This window comes from Coloeus monedula, assembly GCF_965178545.1.
Source record: "Coloeus monedula genome assembly, chromosome: 18".
Lineage (NCBI taxonomy): Eukaryota > Metazoa > Chordata > Aves > Passeriformes > Corvidae > Coloeus > Coloeus monedula.
Window position 1 is genome coordinate 5990577 of NC_138798.1, and position 20003 is coordinate 6010579.

Consider the following 20003-nt stretch of genomic DNA (forward strand, 5'->3'; position numbering starts at 1 on the left):
CATTGAGTAGTGTCCAGAGAGACTGACAACAATTATCAACCTGAAACTAGCTTACCCAAGCCAGAAATTATCCTACCACCTACTGCCCAACAAAAAGCAAGGTTTTCTTTTAAAGATCTGTAGATTAATGAAAGATAAATGAAAGTGGCTGCTATTTAAATCTTGGGTTTCATTACAGCAGTGTAATTAAATGTTCTGTAAGGTTGGACCAAAAATTAAAGGTTCCTTGAATTTACATGGTATAACTGCCTGCTCAGTTTTCATTTGTTTTTCCTACAGCCTTTTAGAAAAGTCAGGAAAATGCTTAAGCAGAATATAAGGGTATGAAACCAAGGGTGCCAGGTCCGATAATGACTCAGTGTGGGTTGCCTGATGCATGTGCTTGCACAGTATTCTAAGAATAGTTTTAAGTCATTTCCATTCTACCTAAACTGTTCTAGTTCTTGCTGGAGATTGCAATTTAAGCACTCCTCCTTAAATGAAAGCACTGTATCTAGGTGCAGATGGCAACAGTTACAGGCACTAACCAGATGCTGCAGTCTCTAATTTGATTGAAAGGGTATAATTAGACAGCAGAAACACTTCAATGAGAAAGTAACGCACAGAGGAAAGGACAGAAACCACTGAACTGATGCCAAGATACCCCGGCAGTAACAGAGGCAGGGGCCCACGGATGGAAGGGGCAAAACACCACATCACCTTCTTCAAATGAGAACATTTTTGTTTCCCTAGAGATGTGAATAGGGATTCTATTATCATAGGTTGCCACAGTTCTTCATGTGGGAACACTGATTAAAACCAGAAGAAGCTTCAGGAGATGAAAGACACAAATATGGCTTCTGTGGTCATTATTAAAAATATTTTTAGCATTGCAATGGTTTTCTTTGAAGATGCAGTTTTATCGACTGAACCAAAAGTTAATTTGCATACTATCATACGAGTGGGCAGGAAAAAAAATCTCGTTCTGTATTATGTTATGATGCAAAATAAATGCTTTTGGGAAGTATAAGGCTGATTTAGATCTACCCAAGTAAAAAAGTAGTGTACTATTTTTACATTTCAATACTTTTCTATTCCAATTCATACTAATACAATACAAGCACTCATCAAAACTATCAGGCTTCTGTGCCTGTGCTGTGTAACAGTAAAAACCCCCCACAACAGAACAGTTGATACAAGCCAAAGAAAAGCCATCACAAAAGAATTATCTTTGTTCAAAATTGCGATTTTCAAAATTGCCAGAAAACAACTCCCCATTTGTTAAATCAGACAGTTATGTTTTGATGTGATGCTATGTGAGGGCACTTGGTTAGCTGATCATTCTTCCTTTACAATGCAGGGGCAGTCCACATGTTTAAAATTTGCATCTTGCTCATTCTACATAGCCATGCAAACGCACACTCAGACATACACATATCATTTCTGAAAGTCCTCAAATGCAATCATTTTTGCTGGTCAGAATTAGAGACTTAATTAGCATTGGTCCAAGCCAGAGAGTAGCCACAGTGAATATTTGATTATACTTGACTTATGCCACCTGAGATTTGATCAAACCTTGACTGAACCATCTGTCTGTCTTGTAAAAATGTACATTCCTGGAAATGTACAGACATGCAGAGTTGATGCTTGTGTTCCCTGGCAGTGTGTGAGCTGTCATATATGTGAACTTGCTATCCTCATGAAATTTTGACTCTCATTGTCCAGCTAATCACTTTTCATCACTTTTTTTTTTTTTTTAAATCTGACTGGCCAGACCTTTTCTGGAATATGTTGGAAGCAGGCAAGTTAGGTTATGAGCACAAGAGGCAGTTCCCATTATTTCTAAATGCTTTAAAGTATTCATTCTGTCCCTTTTTTCTTTTTTTTTATACAATACAAACATGCTATATTAGCCAGAGTTTTGCAGCTGCTGGCTGGTCCTCAGCCACAAGATGCAAACACACTTGCTTGTCTTGTGATTCTTTATCACTGGAAGTAAGAATGTGTGATGTGGCCCCATAAGAATTTCTGTTCCTTAATACACCCATTTGTTTTCTTTCTTTGTGAAGTTTTAAAACTGTTGTTCCCTTGTCAAGTGTGGCAGACTGAATCCCTTTGGCAATTTTATCAGGATGCCCCATAGCCACTGTGTGGATGAAGGGAGTGGTCAATTGCACAACCATTATGGTGTGATATGACAAAACTGAAAATTTTGCAGCTGGCAGCATGTAATCCCTGCCTCCCTCCCACTTCTTTGGCTCCATCCTACTTAAATACATTCACATAACTCTGGATTTTGAGTTATGCTCTATGCATGTACAAGCATGATACGCTGAAATGTCTGACTATTTCATCCCCTATCTGCCTACTTAGAAAGAAGAAAAAAAAAAAAAAAAGAATTGCTTTTTCAAGTATTTCCATGACGCTTGCTTATGGCATATCAAGTAGAACTGCTTCTCTGAATCACCAAGGCACAGGCAGAATAAGATGACAAGAGATACAAGGTTTGTAAGAGAAGGCTGGAATAACAGCTCAAAGGAAAGACTCAGCTGGGAAAAAAAACAAGGACATGGTGACTCAGTATTGCTAAATGGAAAGAAAACAGAGAAAGGAAAAAGATTGATAATCATATACATTTCTGATGAGGAAATTAAATGAATGCTATAAATACAGAAACTAGAAATTATAACTTTTTGCACTGAGTATATAAAACAACATTTGTTCACCAAAACTAACATTTGCTGAAGGCATTTCCATTTCTTTGGCCTTGTAACACAAAACTCACCAAATTCAATCAGTCTTTTAATGGTAGGTAATCTATTCACAGATCTCTTACTTCTGATTCACTTGAGAAATTATGTATGGCTGAATGTTTGAATGCACAAATGTCAAGGTCTGAATGCAGAAATATCAGTGTTTGAATTAATAAAAGCTGTTAGATGTCACATGGTGAAGCAGAATCATTCTGTGAAAAGTAGCATAGTAGTATGTGCAAAAATGGTTAATTCACTTTCATTTCTGACAACTGGAGTAATTTTTCATATTGTAATTCCAGAAGTTTCTCTCCTATCTTAGCAAATGATGGTGATGCAGTCTTTATTTTGACTGCACTTCACAAAAAGCTTATTAAGACATACATTAGAAAAACAAAATAGGAATAGGCATTAAAAAACATACCATATGACAAACTGCCTTCCAAAAACAGTGGTAATGTTTGTCATTTCACAATTGTGCTAGTTTCAAGTGCAACCTGACACAGCTGATGCCATTTAAATTCTGTGGCATTAAGGGTCAAGATGAAGATCCTGATGTATACCTTGTGCAGATTAGGAACTCTGCAGATCCAGTACATGCCATACAAAGAACAGGTTGTCGTTGAAATGCAGATTTGCACTGTTTCCAGGTTCTTTAGCAGAAGACACATAGGTGGCAGTACTTTCTAGATCCATTCTCCTTTGCTACACCTTCATTCAGGGGCAATATATAATTGTCTCTATAATCCACTCCTTTCTTCCCCTGCCCCAGCTGCTTGTGCTCAGGCATTTCTGTCCCCTTTAACAGCCAAACATTCACACTGGGCCACATCCTCCACTTGCTGTCACGCAGCCCTCTGTGAGAGATACGGTTACACATGGAGTGTTCTTTCCACAGTTCTGCTCTGAAACCTTACAAGCAAACATTCTTCAACCTAAGCACAGCAAGGAGTATCCACTGTGTGCACCAAACACGTCCTAATGGTACTGGGAACAGACTGTTAGACATGGTCCCTCTCTAGGCAGCTCTCTAAATGCTTATCTGAAAATACTCTCAAGTTTTACTTCTGAGAAGTAAAGTCTGCCAGAACTTTTCCTTGTAAAAGGTTTTTTATTCCCTGAAGAAGTCTATGTAAGTCTTTTCCATATCTAATTAGGTACATCTACAAAAACTTGATGAGCAAGTATGTGTTCAAAAAGAAGTGGAGCAAGCATGTATTCAAAAAGAAGTAGAGCAAATTCTACTTGGTAAGAAGTAACAGCAATTAAGAATACACAAAACGTATCCAGAAGGACCACACATCTGATGGCTGTGACACTGTGATCATCTGGAACTGCCACTTCAGACCTTGCAAAGTATGGCCAATGTTTACCAGAGGAGAACCATAGTACTTGAAATGATTAGTAACAACTAAAATGAGGACAAAAGTGTGCAGAGAAATTTTAAGTGAAAAATCACCTTAGTAAGTGAAGCTTCAGGCTTCCAAGACTCTTTGGCTGAACGAGAACCTAAATGGTCAGAGGAGCCCAGGCTTGACTGAGAGCTGGAGCAGCCCACTGCGGACAGGCAGGATGGCCACCCTTCAAGCTCTGGCTCTGCTGCCAGAGTTTTCTTTCCCAGTGACACAAACAATCGCACGCCCCTCTCCCTTTACAAGCCTCCATTCCACAGATCTAGCTATCGAACCACTTTTATAGAGAAACGTGCTGCTCTTCTTTCCCTTACATCATGCTTTCATACAGTTTCCGAGCTCCCAGTTCAGCAAGCACAGAGAGAGCCTCAAATGCCCACGAACTCCACGCAGAAACACCCGCAGCGTGTTTGCACGAGCAGCTTCGAGCCGGGCACCGCTCTGGCGAGCAGGAAGGGATGTCGTCGCGACCTCGAAGAGGCGCTGCCGGGCGGCAGAGCCCTTCCGCGGGAGGCTGCGCGCCAGCTGCGGCTCTGCGGAGCTCGGGGAGAGGCTGCCCGGCTCCCTCGCCGCTCAGCCCTGCGAGGAGCTCGGGGAGCAGCCCCAGACGCGCCCCCCTCCCGGCTCCCCGCGGAGCGTCACTCACCGGAGAGAACGGGCTCGCGGCAGCAGCTCAGCGCCAGCCCGGAGAAGGCCAGGACGGCGGCGAGGGCGGGAGGCTCCATAGGCAGCGGCCGCCGGGCCGCACCGCGCTCGCAGGCGGCAGCCCCGGCTCTCCGGGGGTGGCAGACGGCCGGGAAGAGCGCAAAGTGCGGGAAGCGGAGGCCCTACAGCATGTGTCCTGTAAGTGCGCCCCGGCGAGGTGCCGAGTGGCAGATGAGGGATCCTATTACCAGCCATGTGACAGGAAAGGATAGAGACCGACATCCCAACCTGCTGCAGCGCGGGACCGCAGAACTGCCGCTTCCACTTCTGACACCGACAGGTTCGGGCTGACGGCGTTCGCCCCGGGGCAGCGCTTCGGCCCCGCGGAGCCCTCCTCGCAGGCCGGGACGCCTCGCCACACACACAACACACACACACAAACACACACACAAAAACACACACAAACACACACAAAACTCCTCCATCGCAGCAGCGACCCACGTCTCGCTCTCGTCACTCCCCTCGTACCCAGTGTCCCGCTGCGGGCGCGGAAGAGGTCGGGCGAGAGCCCGCCAGCCCCGTGGCCTAGCGCGGCCGGCCGCTGCCCCTGCCCCGCGCACGCCCTCCGCCCGATGGGTTCCCCTGAGGTGCCAGAGCCGATGGGAGTGCGCAGGTGCAGCTCGGCTCTCCTGTTCTGCAGCCGCGAAGGCACGGACGGACACGGGACGGGGAGAGAACGCTGCGGGCTTTCTGAGGGACGCGGGCATGAGCGGCTCCGCGGGCGGCGAGGTGCCAGCGCCGCACGGTGCGATTTGGGGCGTCATTCTGAAAGTGAAAAGGCACTTTTCAGTGACAGAAGTGACCGGGCGGTGCAGCCATGCCGAGGGAGCGCTGACAGAAAGCAGCACGGGCACTGAACCCCTCGTGTCCCCCGTAGGCCGCGTCCCGAGGCGGGCGGAGCTGCGGCCGCTGCCCCGGCCCCGGGTCGCAGGGACAGGCACAGAGTCACAGAGACAGGCACAGAGTCACAGAGACAGGCACAGAGACACAGAGACAGGCACAGAGACAGGCACAGAGTCACGCACAGAGTCACAGAGACAGGCACACAGCTCCCACCCCTCCCAGAGACCCGAGACATTCGCGGGCGGGCACGGACACGGGGACGTGAGGGGACACCCCCGCCCACACACACCCAGCGCGACAAACACAAACACAGCAGCCAGGAACACAAACACAGGCTCCGGAACCGAAAGAGAAGGAGCAGCGTTGCTTTCTGAGAACGCACGTGCAGAAAGATAGGGTTTCTGGTTTGTTTTGGTTTTGGTTGTGGGTTTTTTTTTTTCATCTACCTGAAGATGGACAAAGTGTCAAGGTGGTGATGTCAAGCTATTGTCTAAACTTCTACAAAGTCTTATTACCTGGCCTGTGAGACGTTTTAGCAATGGCAGTACAGCTTTGCTATGCACAAACCAACAGAGAAAAACCCCCACGCTAACAGCAAAATACATAGAGAAAGTTGCTGTGTCGAGAACAGAAAGAGACAAAGGTCCTTGTAGCCCCTTTACACCATTGCTGTGTAATCAAATAGCAACCCATACAGGGAGAGAACAATTTGCTATTCTGAAAGGGGAAGAAACAAAATACAGTTTGTAGGCCTTAACTATTGTATCAATACACAGTATGAATGCATCTCACTTTTAGCATACAGAAACCTCCCATCATATAAAGCTGTAAGGTTGATTTTGAGGAGGAAAATATGCTTATGTTTGGCATTTGTGACACATATAAAAAGGACTCCATATAGTAGCATGGCTTTACACATAAATTTTAATATCACAGCATAATATGCCACATTCTTCTTTCTTTGAGCTGAATTCCTAGTGAATGGAGCATCTTTAAGCTGATGAAATACTGGAAAACAATAGTGGTGTTCTGTTAGCTTGGTGGTGTGCTCTTTTTTTTTAATGATAAGTTCAGAAGTATTTAGTTCTTCCTCACACATACAGTCTTCTTTCCAAGGACTGTAACCCCATTGTGTTTCCATTCACTCAAATTCCATTCCATTTTATCAGGCATTCTGTTCCTTGCGGACACTGGAACAGAGAAGGCGTAAAACTTTGTAACAGTTGATAACAAAGTTCAGAAAATCAACCATATCTCCATTTCAATCTGCCAGTATTCCTAGGCCAGAACCATTTTCATTTGCCATGCTGCCCTCTTTCTCTACCAGTCAGTTGCACACACAGTTGATAAGTGTGTATAGATCAGTTGCACTTTGTTTTACCTGTAGCACACTGGCAGTTTGTTGCCAGTGGTCATTATTAAATTGTTATTTAAAAGGTCATAACAGTTGCTATTTCTTTAGGAGGTTCATTTGTGTTTTCAGTTCAATTAAGGCTTACCTCTCTTTTCTGCATAAATAAGCCAGACGTGCCAGGACTGCAAGACTGACTACTCCAAATACACTGCCAATAAGAATTACTTGCTTGATATCTGAAAAACAGAGACCAAGCACAAAAAAACCCATGAAGACTTTGATATACATTTCTTCATATCTGTTTGAATGCAGTCTCGTGACGATTTTTGAAATTGTACGTGTAGTGTTAATTTTTCTGTTCTCTTTATTTGTGGAACAAACTGCCTCCCTTGGCAGGGGGATAGGACTAAATGATGTCCTGGGGTCCCTTCCAACCCTTTACCCTTTCAGATTCTCTGAAACTGGTAAAGATTAGGAACTCACAGAATTCTTACATTTGACTGTTAGAGCATGTGGCTGCAAAAGCTTTGTAACACCAAGGGTGGCTGGTGGTTAATATGTAGTCAACATTGTGAATGTGCAGTATTGATGTAGAACTGTCAATCCCAACAACTGATTTTTTTTTCAATCCTTATTCCATATAGTTTGATTACTTTAAAAATTAGCCCTATTTTGGCATTAAATTGTGAAACCACCTTTGCTGCTTAATAATCTAGATAAAAGAGAGCAGAAGTGACTGTTCTGATGTGGGTACACTGAACTGCATCAAAGAGTTTGAACACACCAAAACATGAAAAGTGTCAACTTGATTCTGTGACTGCCTAATAAGGACACCTGAGAGAGAGAAAGAAACCAGATATGAAACGAATTTTGAATTAAAATTCTCATTTTGCTTTCTTACTCAACTAAACAGTTGCAGATTACCATGACACATGACAGTATTCATAGAAGTTAGGAGATGCAGCATCTGGAGTGAACTGTCTGGGAGAAACAATGATTCCTGCATTCTGTATTTGAGCCTTAATACATCGGGGCTCATTTTTACCAGCCCTTCCTTCCATCGCTTTGTCACACCTGCAGTAAGAGCTGCCCAAACCACAGCCTAGCACACAGTGATGGCAGAGTGACAAAACAGACACTTCTATGATCCTAGAACAGATTATTCAGCTGTTAATTTGGTTTATAGTGAAGTTTAAGGAAAGAAATAAACTGTTTCACAAGCATTGGTCTGTCATCCAGTAATTTCTGAACAAGGCCTAATGTTCAGTTTACACATCCTTCACAGGGAGGTACCCAGTCTCTGCCAGGTGATGAGAACCCACCATTCTGGGTGGGTTAAGTAGTTAGTCCAGCAGTGATTTGCCTCTATTGTGAAATCTTTGTGTTTAGAAAAAGCACAGAAGACTAATGAGATTTCTGACAGCTTTTCAAAATGAACTGTATTTACACAGAGCCTGGGCCTGGAAAAGGAAATCTAAAAGGAGGTGGGGGGAGAGAAAATAACCCAAAAGACAAACAAAACTAGATTGCCCTTAATATCACCAAATTATTGTCTGTCTCAAAAAGACAGAAAAAGACTGTATATATATATATATAGCTAATATCTTATGATTTTTAGCTGGATGTTACATCTGATTTTACTAGAATCTCCTTTTAGCTTTTGCTGGATGGCTTCTTTGTTCTTCTTCTTTGTCATATTTTGTGAAGAGAGGTTGCTGTGGTACTGGAAAGACTTGCAGTGGGATTGTAATTAGAAGCATAGCAAAATAATTATTAGCAGAGGATTTCCATGGAAACTTTAGTCCAAGGAAGCAAAATTCAAAAACAACAATATGCAGGCGCAACAACATAATTTGTATTTGAAGTTTCAAAATACTGAAATGGATTTTGTAAAATAACTGGCATTACATTTTCTTGTTTCCATCTCTTTTCCTATCCAATTTTCCTAGTTCTCATGCCTTTATTTTAGCTGTTCTATCTCTTGAAAAATGGAAGCATATAGCAGCTAAAAAACCTTGGTGATTTGCAAGGCAGAGCTTGAATCTGATGTGCCACAGAACTGCAGCCAGTGTAATGAACACAGCACTGTAGAGAAGTACACCTGTAAGCTTAGAATAACAGAGGGCTGGGCCCTCTGCTCTTGACCAGCATGAAAGAAATAATTTGAGAAAGTGTGTGTTTAATACTTCACTCTCAAAGCAAAAATGTGACTGCTGATCACAGTGGCTGTGTCAGTGGTCACCCATTCAGGCACCCAGAAACTGGGAAGGGCTGTCCATTAATTTTGTAAGCATTTTTCTGGTGTCAAGAAGGTCTTTGTCACAGGACTTGATAAAATGGGTGTTGGTGAAACAGCAGTATGCTGCTGTGTAAAGAGGAAAACAATAAAGAAAACTGACCTCAGGAACAACAGATTTTGACAACACAAGGACCTTTTCTGTACTGGAGAAGAGAAGGTTTGGGGGTTGGAGAACAGAGAAAACAGCCAAATAGAGAAATAACAGAAAACTGGCACTGGAATTCAACTATATCTTGGACCAGAGGCAGAAATGTATTTAGTGGGAAGCAAGTACTAGCTGTCCATGCTATAAAAATATGAGAAGTTTAGATATAAGTGAAAGAAACTTTGAACGGTATTGCCTCTCTTCTCTGTAGAGACCTGGGCCTGTCAATAAAACAGTCTTCTTACACAAACACTGATATCTAGCAGAATACCTTATGGAAGAAGGAGAGACAAGGATAGATATAAATGCCATTATTGGGGCATAGCAGTAAGAAAAAAAGAATGGAGAAACTTGTATTTTATATTATGTCGATCAGTTGTTGGTATTGTCAGTATCCTGCTGCTATGGACAGCACTGCCATACTTCAACTTCCTGAGGCTAATAAAAACCATCATTTTTGGTTCACATTTCAAATTAACTAGAACCCCAAATATCAAATAGTAAGGAGGGGAAGGTCTTTGTTAGATAAAAAAAAAAATTCTTTCCCACCTTGTTTTTCTTTGTCATCTTTCAGGAAAGCATTGGGAAACATTGTGGGCTTTGTTTGCTTATCCACAAAGCTGTGTCATGTCTCCATCATTCTGAATGCAATCAATCACTGCATATCTTCCAGCTCCTTTCCTCTGGTCTCACAGGGCTGCCTTTCTGTCCCCCTTTTGCTAGTGTAAATGTCAGCATCTGTTTTGCTTTTTGAGACTGACTGGCTCTTATCCAGTATGTATGTGGTTGATGGCAGCAATGGAAAAATATTCTTAGCTTTCAGCTTGGCACAATGTTTTGCCACTGCCTTTTAAAGATCTGGCCTTTGCAAATTTGTCTGCTGCCCAAACTCACTGCAGTTCATCTTACAAATATCACTAAATGTTCAGAACTGTGTTGGAAGTGTACAAGCAATTGGTACAGGCCAGCAGAGGCTGATGAAATGTGTCAGCATGACAGGAATTCATTGCTGATGTGCACTTTCCACATTTCTTTGGAAGGGTCTTATAATGGAGAATCTGTTAGTATGAATTATTTCATGAGTGCTTTTGGGAACTATTAACTCAGCATTAAAAGTGCTTCAACATGCCATCTGGCCTTGCATCACCCTGGTGCTTTGAAATATTGCCATCTTGAGGACATTTGGAGTGTATGTGGTGAATGAATAAAAAGAAAATTTGGGGCCATTTTCTGTAAATCATAGAGACAGCCTAACTGCTACTAAATCCATCAATCCCAGGCTAATTGATAATCTATTAGTAGTAACACAAGAGGGGTAATAAATTTATATTATTTATACTAAATTTATACTAAATACTATTGCATCATTCACAATACATTTACTGCTATAGAATAATAGAATTATGTTTTGAGATAACAAAATCTTTTAGAAAAAAAGAGTAAAAGTGTGGACTGTGTCTGCTCTTGAATCACAGAATCGTGGAACAGCTGAGGTGGGATGGGCCCTCTGGAGGTCATTTTGTCCAACTCTCCTGTTCAAGCAGGACCACCCAGAGTCAGTTGCCCAGGACCATGACCTGACAACTTTTGAACATCTCCAGGAAGGGAGACTCTGTAACTTCTCTGGGAAAGCTGTGCCAGTGCTCAATCATAATCACAGTAAAAAAGGGTTTTCTGATGTTCAGAGGGAAGCTTCTGTGTCTCAGAGCATGCAGAGGCCACTCTGCTCTTGTCCCTGGGCACCACTGAAAAAAGCCCTGGTTCCATCCTCTTTTAACCCACCCTTCAGGTAGCTGTACCCATTGATAAAACAAAAACTTTTAAACCCCCACCAAAATGCACACAAACACCATGAGTCACCTGTTATTTAGATTTGAATAATAGTCTTTCTAGAAATTCAGACATCTCATGTCCGATGTTCTCCTGAGTAAGAGAAGCTGCTTTTGTCAAGGGCCATTATGGTATACTGAGATTGCCTTGTCCTTGATAATGACTTTTTAGTGACAATATGTCATACTGTCTAAAAGGCAACAGACCTGTTTCTGGCCTGCAGTGGGGTGTATCTCCTGACCAGGCTCCTGACACTTGGCAAGTTCTTTGCTGTGACCCAGTGAGTTCATAGCCCGGATTGCAGGTGAAATGGATGGTTGAGCCCAGCAGGTAGTTAGTTCCATTCTTGCTTCCATTGGTTGGATGATCCAGCCAGCCACAAGAAATCACTAATAAAAGAGACATATCTGGTTAGAGTATTTAGGATTTGGACCAGCAAATCTCCATTACAATGATTCAAATGGTATTTTAGTGGCAACTCATGGAAAACCAAAGATTTTTAGGCTATCTGAAAGACAATACTTCCTGCTACTTTTAAAAATTATTTTTAAGTCCAAGGAAAACAGATTAAGCATATAAAATGAAGATAAAGTTCTATGCTGTGGTGTTGTAGTGGAAGAAGTGGAAAGAAATTTGAGTTTGCCTAAGTATTCCGTCAGTACAGAGTTTTCCTGGTACAAGGATGATTCCCCACTATTAGAGTATTTATAGGTGCATGAACCTACAGTTAAGCAAAGCCTCCTCAAACAGTGTTAACTCTTTAGATGCCCTGTAGAAATAATTATAGTGATGCTCCTTATGTGCCGTTCACTTAAGAGTTGCACTTGATGATCCCAGTGGTTCCCTTCCAACTCAGAATATCCTGTGAGCCTGTAATGATATTTCCTGGAATGTTGTGTCACCTGGCTCTAGATGTTCTACCAGCAGCTTGTGATTCTGATGGGAAAGTCTTGTGGAACTTCCCACTTGAAGGCTTCTTGTTGTCAGGACATCGAATCTGCAGAATGGGTCAGAGTCACAGAGTGAGACCATCTCTTCTACCAGGGGATCAGCAGGGTCTTCATAAGGGGAAAACACGGGCAGAAAGGAAGCATTGTGCTTTTCCCCATAAAAGAAACTGTTCAGTAAGAACTCTGTGTCATAAGTAAAGAGAGAAGTTCCATTTTCAATAGCCCCTTGGGAGACAGAGAAAGAAAGAGAGATTCATGTGTAACATTGCCAACATATACCACCTTCTGCTACTAATCCAAGTGTTTATTTACAGAAATGTAGCCAGAGCTGGAAGAGATATAGGAAGCCCTACAGCATCCTTCCAGCTCAAGACTATTTTCCTTTTCATATGCAACATCTTAACTTAGCACCAAAGTTGGTGTTCATTTAACCTGCTGTTTGACCATTTTCTTAAAATTAGATCCAAATAATTGTGTAGCTATGATTTTCCATAAACATGGTTTTATATGCCTCCTAGCAAAATGGTGACAACAGACAGAGCTACCTGAAGCATCCATTTCAAACAACACAGATCCTGAGACTAAGTGTCCCTAAATTCATCATATCTACCATGGTCCTGCTCTTTGTTTTCATTCTGTTATATCAGAAACTTCTTGAGGCTGAAGCAGTGAGACTTTTCTGATGATCTGAACCCTGGAGTATGGTTACACTGTGCTCAATACAGAGATCATCTGGTAGCCAGAGGGTATTTTGCATTATGTTTCTGGCCCATCTCCTAACCTGGTGCCAGAAGGAATGCTGACCAATCTAATGCTGCAGATAAGATAGAGCAGCCCAATCACACGTTAAACGATAGGAGACATTCTTTTACACACACCCCCCCCACCCCCTACTATAAAGGGACAATTACGAAATTGTGATTTCATAAATGATTTTTTAAATTGTCAGCATGGTACATGATGAAAGCATAGCTAATATTCTGGGAAAAGATAGCTGGCCCTGGCTTTTGCTGTATTTCTGTAACACTGTAGTCTGCTGATGCTGTGTTCAGCTGACCATAGTAGATGGCATTCTGAAAGGGTAGCCTGGGAAATACAAGGTCTGACTCCTGATGGAGCAAAGTGCTGAACACTCCATCATGGTTCTGTTTTCACTCCCCACTTGGATAGAGGAGGGCATATTTCTCTTACTCCCTTTCTCTTCCCCCCAGTACTGGTTGCTTGGCACAGACTTCATTTCCTAGTCTTTAAATCACAAACTGTTTTGAATTTGTAAAGAAAATATAATAATAGACCAGAGAAATGACTTACAGTTAGCTCCAAACTCAAACACCTGCTGGGGACTTGCATGAACTGACATGGTGGTTTTATTCTTGAAGGTGTAGTCATCCTCTGGATTGCCATTCATTACCCCAAAGAGACCCTGAGTGTGATTCATAAACTTCTCTGGGAGCAGAACTGTCAGGGTCAGAAATCCTCCACTTCCCCTTATTTCCACTCCAGACCCAGAAGAGAACATCACAGTGATGTTCTGATCAGGTGTAGAATAGAGAAAGAGACCTATAGCAATGAGAGGAAGAGGACAAAATAGCTAATTATCCATAGTGAAACATTCATTGTGTTTTAGCATCAGGTAAAATAATCATCAGTTTTAACAACTTTTCATAAACTTTTCCTCCCTTCCACTCTGAACTGCACTCTGAGAAGCATTTCAAGGGAGGCCACACTGGAAGCACCGCTCTCAGTGGTCACAGTTTTCCTCTCCTTCTCCCTTGTCTTGTCAACACCTCCCTAATATGGCTTCTTCTCCAGGCCCCATCAATGTCCCTTCCATTTTTTTTCCTCCCTGCATCTCTCTGCTTCTGCAGCTCCTTGTCAATGTAGCCCTCCACCTGCTCTTCAGCCATTTGAGGAATACTAATTACTAGCCACAGAAATCTTCCTCTTCTGAATAGGGGGATTATTGTTAAAATTCAAGTGATATATGATGATTATTTGTCAAATTATCATAAAGACTAATCAAGTGATCACAGCCCTGTTGGACAAAAAGCCAACTTTTAATAGTTTTTTCAGCAGAATAATAGAGGAAAAATATCTGACCTACTGAGAGAGCTCCCAATAGGTAAACGTGAAATTCAGTTATATTTTAGTATATGGTATGGTTGTATTTCACTGTATTTCATTTTATTTGCTAGGCTTCATTCATTAGAGGCAGTAAGCTCAAAGCAGAATGTAGAGTACAGAGTTTTTAATTCCATTCATTGTCCACAGGGTGAGAAGGAAAACCATTGCTCTACAAACCAGTGAGAGAGGACGTAGAAGACATGGACACTGAAGCCACCTGTTAAAACACTTCACAAAGGGATGCTGAGAAGAGAGCTGAAATGCATGCATCTAGAGATATTTTTAACTATACATGGGCTCCATCAGAATATAATTGCTTACAAGGCTGATATGTGTAACTAACCTTTCAAGTCCATCCAACTTTGTTCAGAGAAGCTGAGAACCCTCTGGTTCAAGAGGACCTCCAGATTCAAATCCTCAGAGTAGCGTACTTCAATCACATCAGAGCTGTTCTCCTGCATGGCCACTGCAGACAAGCCGGTCCCCTGAGCCCCAGTTCCTTCCAAAGAAAAAACCAACAATGCTATCAAAATGCACTAGCTGGCAGCTGTGCCTACTGACTGATTTCTAGAACTGGCCTTATGTTTCCTTATTGATGAGAATGGGCATGGAGAGAAATAAGATTTTTTTTTTGAGCCCTTAAACACAGCAGAAAACCTTACACTTCTGTTGCTCACACCCAATAAAACTAGCAATTAAACTTTGATTGGGAAGTTTTCCTGAAGATGTTGTCTGCTTTCTGATTATCTTCAGAATGGTGACTGTTCACAAATGGCCAAAAATGAAGACTACAGATGATAGGAAGATTGCTGCAAAATGCAAATCAAGCAAGCTCAGAAGCTATTTTTTGTTATCACTCTTCCTCTCTTACCGACTTACCATTGGGAAAGTGTGCCTGCTGTGTCCTCCCCTGCACTCTAAGGGATGTGAGATTAGATTCTACCAATGTGTATTCTCCTAGGCCGTTGAAGGTGAAGTTCAGACCATCAAATGTGAGGAAATGAGGATCCCCAAAAGCAGATGCTATTTTTAAAAGCAAAAAGAGAATTAAGAACAAGCAAAAATCACAACCTATTACTCCTCAAGTTCATGAGACAGGAAAGAGGCTAGAAGACTGTACCACATGCAATATATGTGGAGATTTAGACATAAATACAGGCCTATTGCCTTATCTTTGCATCCATATCCTTGCACCCTTATCCCCTTTTGCATTTCCAACTTCCATGTAAATCACTCCAAATTGCTTCTAATTTATCTTCTTTTGTGTGCTTTAATCTGTATAGTAACGAATACAATGCACCTTGCCATCCAACTCCGTGAAGCTGTATTTTCACAAATTCATATTAAACTCTGCTTCTGCCAATACTTTTGATGAGGTTTCTTTAAGCAGCCAAGCCACTCATTTATGACCCCCAACTACCTAATGCAATGACCTCTACAGTTTTCTCCTTTTTTTCCTGATGCAAACTGCTGCCTCTTTGCACTCCTTTATGGGAAGCCAAGTCCTGCTGGACACCTCAGCACCTCAGCAGCATAGAAGGCAAAACATGTGGTAGCAACAGAGATATGGCAAGACTTGAAGACTGAGTTAAAAGCAAGCGGGAGAAAAACAGACACACTGTAAACTGTAAATCCTTCTTGTATGATATTAGTATCTCTCATCATGGTAGCTTTTTCTAGCTACTTCCTAGCTGTCATTAACCACCTCTAACCACCTTTTTTTCTGAAAAAATGCACACTGATGATACAAAGTCGTGGAGGTTGATTACTATGCTTTGGCTGTTTAGCTTCTAGGGTGAATGAGATGCTCAACAGCAGAAAGTCTTGCAGCACAACTAAAAAACCTATACGGATTTTGTAAGTGATAGATCAATAGAAACCTTCCACGGAATTTTTCCTCCGGACGTTGTACCCTCCCCATTGCCAACACATACGTGTACATATACAAATATTCTAAAAGCCAACACTGTATCAAAAATCTACTCTCCGTAAGGAAATTCTGAAGCCCTTACCAGCTCGGGGCGGGCGGTACGTCCTGCAGTCACTAGAGGGCCGCCTTTTCATATAGAAGTCACAATTATCAGACCACAGGCAGCAGTAATAGAAGCTGATAACATCATAAAGCCAATGGGAAAAGCCAGGTATCCGGGGAGGCTTCAGGAATGGTGGTGAACCCCAGTCATGTCCTCGATCAGGTGTGCTGCCTCCGGTGGAGTCGTGCGTGAGGATTTGGGTTCCCGTGGAGTCGTAGCAGCACTGCTGTCCAGCCCCGTACTGGGGACTGATTGAGAAAAGCAGCAAGAAAGTCATCATTTAGCTCCCTCTAAATCCCTCTATTTAGGGATTACTTATTGCCTTTTCATGAATACAGCTAAATATTTTGGTTACCGAGTCTTATCTGATGTCCAGTTAGACTTCACCCCTGACTTCTGTGATGCTGCTGTCTCTGAGGTGAAAGGATTAATCAAAAAATGCAGTTTTAAAAATTTTCTTTACCTGGCTTGAATGGCTCTTACGCAATGCACAGCACCAGGATGATAAGTACACACACTCCCCTTTTCAATGTCACAGCCATAATCTGTCTGAAAAAGATCAATGTTCACACTTAATGGGATTCTTTTCATCATTGTCCTTTCTATTCTTACGTTCTGTCCCCATCCTTTGTATCTGACATGTGTAAAGTTGACAGGAACTGGTTGAGTTTCTGTGTTGAATTTAATACCAAAGTGTCTGGAGCAACATGTCTAACCTGAGCATTTTGCAGTCTGTTACACCAGACCTTGAACAACAAATGCAGCTAGATGGGGATTCAACTACAAGTGTACAACAAACACAGACACAACAGAGTAAATGTTTGTCCTATGTTCTTAGACAGAGTGAGTAGATCTACTTTTTTTCTTCACAAGCTTTTAACTGTACACATCATGTTTGGAGCTTCATAACCAGAATAGTAACAAGGTTTACTTAACTTTTTTTTTTTTCTTTTAAAATAAAATATGCATAAACACGCTGACACCATTTGGCATCATAAATAGGAGATGAAGTCACTCTCATATGGTCCTCAGATTAGCAGTGTAAGTGAAAGTGTAGACTAAATGGCCATTGATTTTTTAGCTTTTGTCAGTTCCTTGATAACAGTGAAGCTAAGGAGGAAGGAAGCAGAATAAAGGAAATAATGGATTACAGCTATGGACTTGAGGTCTGAAGTACAAAGCGGAAGGGTTTGCAGCAAAGTACGATTTACTAGGCAGAAATGTGGCCTGTTTGTTACAGCATGGGATATCACCTATAAACACAGTCTGTTTTCTTGTAGGATCTCAAAGAAGTCATCCCTGCTCCCAGCTCCACAGAGCTCACTGTCCTCTCTGAGTGTTTTCAGTCTACCTTTGGAACTACTGTCTTAATTCCCTGTTTGAATGTAATTTCCATCTCCTATGCTATAGGAACTTATACTACCTGGATAAGCTGTATTTACCTCTGCCATTTGGTATGCTACTTGTGCAAATCTAAATATAACTTAATGTCCTTGTAATAATGTTTAGAGAGGGAACACGTGTTTGTGGAGTTTGGCACTGCTTAAGCTTCTACTTGGAATTGTAATAAGCCAGAGGGATCAATTAATAACTTACATGGAACCTGCCAGTGTCAGCTCTTGCCTGTGCCAAAGTGCAAGGGCAGTCTATAATTTCTTTCATGAAGTTTGGAAGCAACTCTTCCTTTTTGTCCCATTCTATACATTTTGCAGTTGCCCATGCATTTGAGTCATTTCTGAAGTCTTTCTCAAGGTGCCAAGCCAGTGCATGCTCTGAGCTCCAGATTGATGCAATGTTGCTGGAAAAAAAAAAAGAAACAAAAAATAGATCTGGTAGCTGAACAAACACTATTTTGACAGTAACACTGACTTAATTGCTGATTATAACTAAGAAACACTTTCTGACTTGCAAGTTATTTCATTGCAAAGCCCACTGCTTTCTTTTTCCCTCAGAAAGTTACAGCAAATCAAAATTTTCCAAATTCAGGAGGTGATAGGACAACATGCAGCAAGTATGCAATAATCCAAATACATTTTAGTAATTATGATCCTGGCTTACATGGATCATTTTAGAGGAAGGTTTTCTGTTCACACCTTTTGAATTTGGAGTTTCCTTTAGGCCAGAATGAAGAATATCTGGATTCTTAAACAAAACATAACACTGCATCCCAGTACTATCAGGGCTAATGGCAAAAGATGGGGACAAACCATTCAGAATCCTTGAAATGTTCCAAAGCCACTCTGGTTTTCCCTCATGAAGAAATATCACATACAAAGTGCAATAAAAAACCCTCTAGAAGGAGAAAAGGTTACCCTTCTCTGGGTAGCAACTCCTAAATGCTAAAAAGGGTTCTGACATATTAGCAATATGTTGTAACACTGAAGAGGTGTCATTTATATGTTCAGAGAGTCTACACCATCTACATCAAAAAGTGCACTTGTGGAAGAGTTATAAAGGAATATCTATGGAGCACTTAGGTAGTTCACCAAAAATCATGGGGAAATATGCAATGAAATAAAAGGAAATGGACATAAAACTTCTAGTAATGCAAAACTTACATACCTACGAAAAATAGAAAAACAATTAAATACAGGGGAAGGCCTGTGGCTGCAGTGACAGAAGTTCTGCAGTTAGAGGCTCCTCCACAGCTGTGACAAAACAAAAGAATCAGCAGATCCTAGTCTGGTGAGAGTACTGGGTTTGGCTGGGGTAATTTTCTTCATAGCAGCCTGTTTGGTGCCAAGTTTTAGATCTGTGACCAAAGCAGTGCTGATAACACACCAGTGTTTTAGCAACTGCTGAGCAGTGCTGGTATGGTGCCAAGGTCTTCTCTGTTTCTCATGCTGGCCCCCAGGGAGAAGGACACAGCCATGACAGCCAACCCAAACTGACCAAAGGGATATTCCATGCCCTAGACCATCATTCCATTAATAAAACTGGGTGTTTTTCCAAAGTAGCCCTGGGTGAATAACTGGGTGAATAACTGTGCATCAGACTGCTTGTGGCAGACTGTGATTCTTCCTCCATGCTCCTCTTTAGAGAGTAAGTTCAGTCCTTTACAGACTGAACTGTCTTTATGTCAACCCATTAATTTTTCTCACTTTTGACCTTCCAGTTTTCTCCCCGTTTTTTTACATGAAATGGAGCCTGAGTCTCAGTTTTAAATGCCAAAGGAGACAATAGCTTATAAGGTAGCTATTATTATTATTATTATTATTATGAAGAATGAATGTTGTGATGCACTTGCCTCTGCCCATCAGAATAGTTGCTGGGTATAATCCTCAAAAGTCCAAAGTCCCATGTATTGTAATTTCCTGTAGCAGGTACAGGAATGAAAGAAAATTGCCCTGTATTGGGGATTTCTCTTTCCAAAGTATAAAGATATTTCCATTCAGCCATCCAGTTTTCCGAGTAACTGTCACCTGTCAGACAGAGGAAGAAAATGGTTTTGGATGCTGGAAAGAACAATTGCCACAAGATTGAAATTGGATGTCTTCACCCATATGTAAATGAAGAGGAAAAGCTGACATTTTTGCCATGAGTTCTTTATACTTGTAGGTTTCTTCTCGAGGCCTC

At 41.8% G+C, this 20003-nt stretch overlaps 1 protein-coding gene across 1 annotated transcript in view; it reads right to left on the reverse strand.

Annotated features, from left to right (window-relative positions):
• The window catches only part of KREMEN1 (kringle containing transmembrane protein 1), a 51334-nt gene that overhangs the window by 25372 nt on the left and 5959 nt on the right, over positions 1-20003 (reverse strand). Inside the window, exons 3-15 of the mRNA XM_082293419.1 lie at positions 19675-19849; positions 18024-18225; positions 16891-16976; positions 16407-16675; positions 15274-15417; positions 14738-14893; positions 13582-13830; positions 12223-12495; positions 11527-11709; positions 7192-7282; positions 5262-5614; positions 5070-5200; positions 4791-4971 (exon numbers count right to left, since the gene is read on the reverse strand). Of these exons, the coding sequence (XP_082149545.1) occupies positions 4791-4971; positions 5070-5200; positions 5262-5614; positions 7192-7282; positions 11527-11709; positions 12223-12495; positions 13582-13830; positions 14738-14893; positions 15274-15417; positions 16407-16675; positions 16891-16976; positions 18024-18225; positions 19675-19849 (2493 nt within the window). The remainder of the gene's footprint in view (positions 1-4790; positions 4972-5069; positions 5201-5261; positions 5615-7191; positions 7283-11526; positions 11710-12222; positions 12496-13581; positions 13831-14737; positions 14894-15273; positions 15418-16406; positions 16676-16890; positions 16977-18023; positions 18226-19674; positions 19850-20003) is intronic.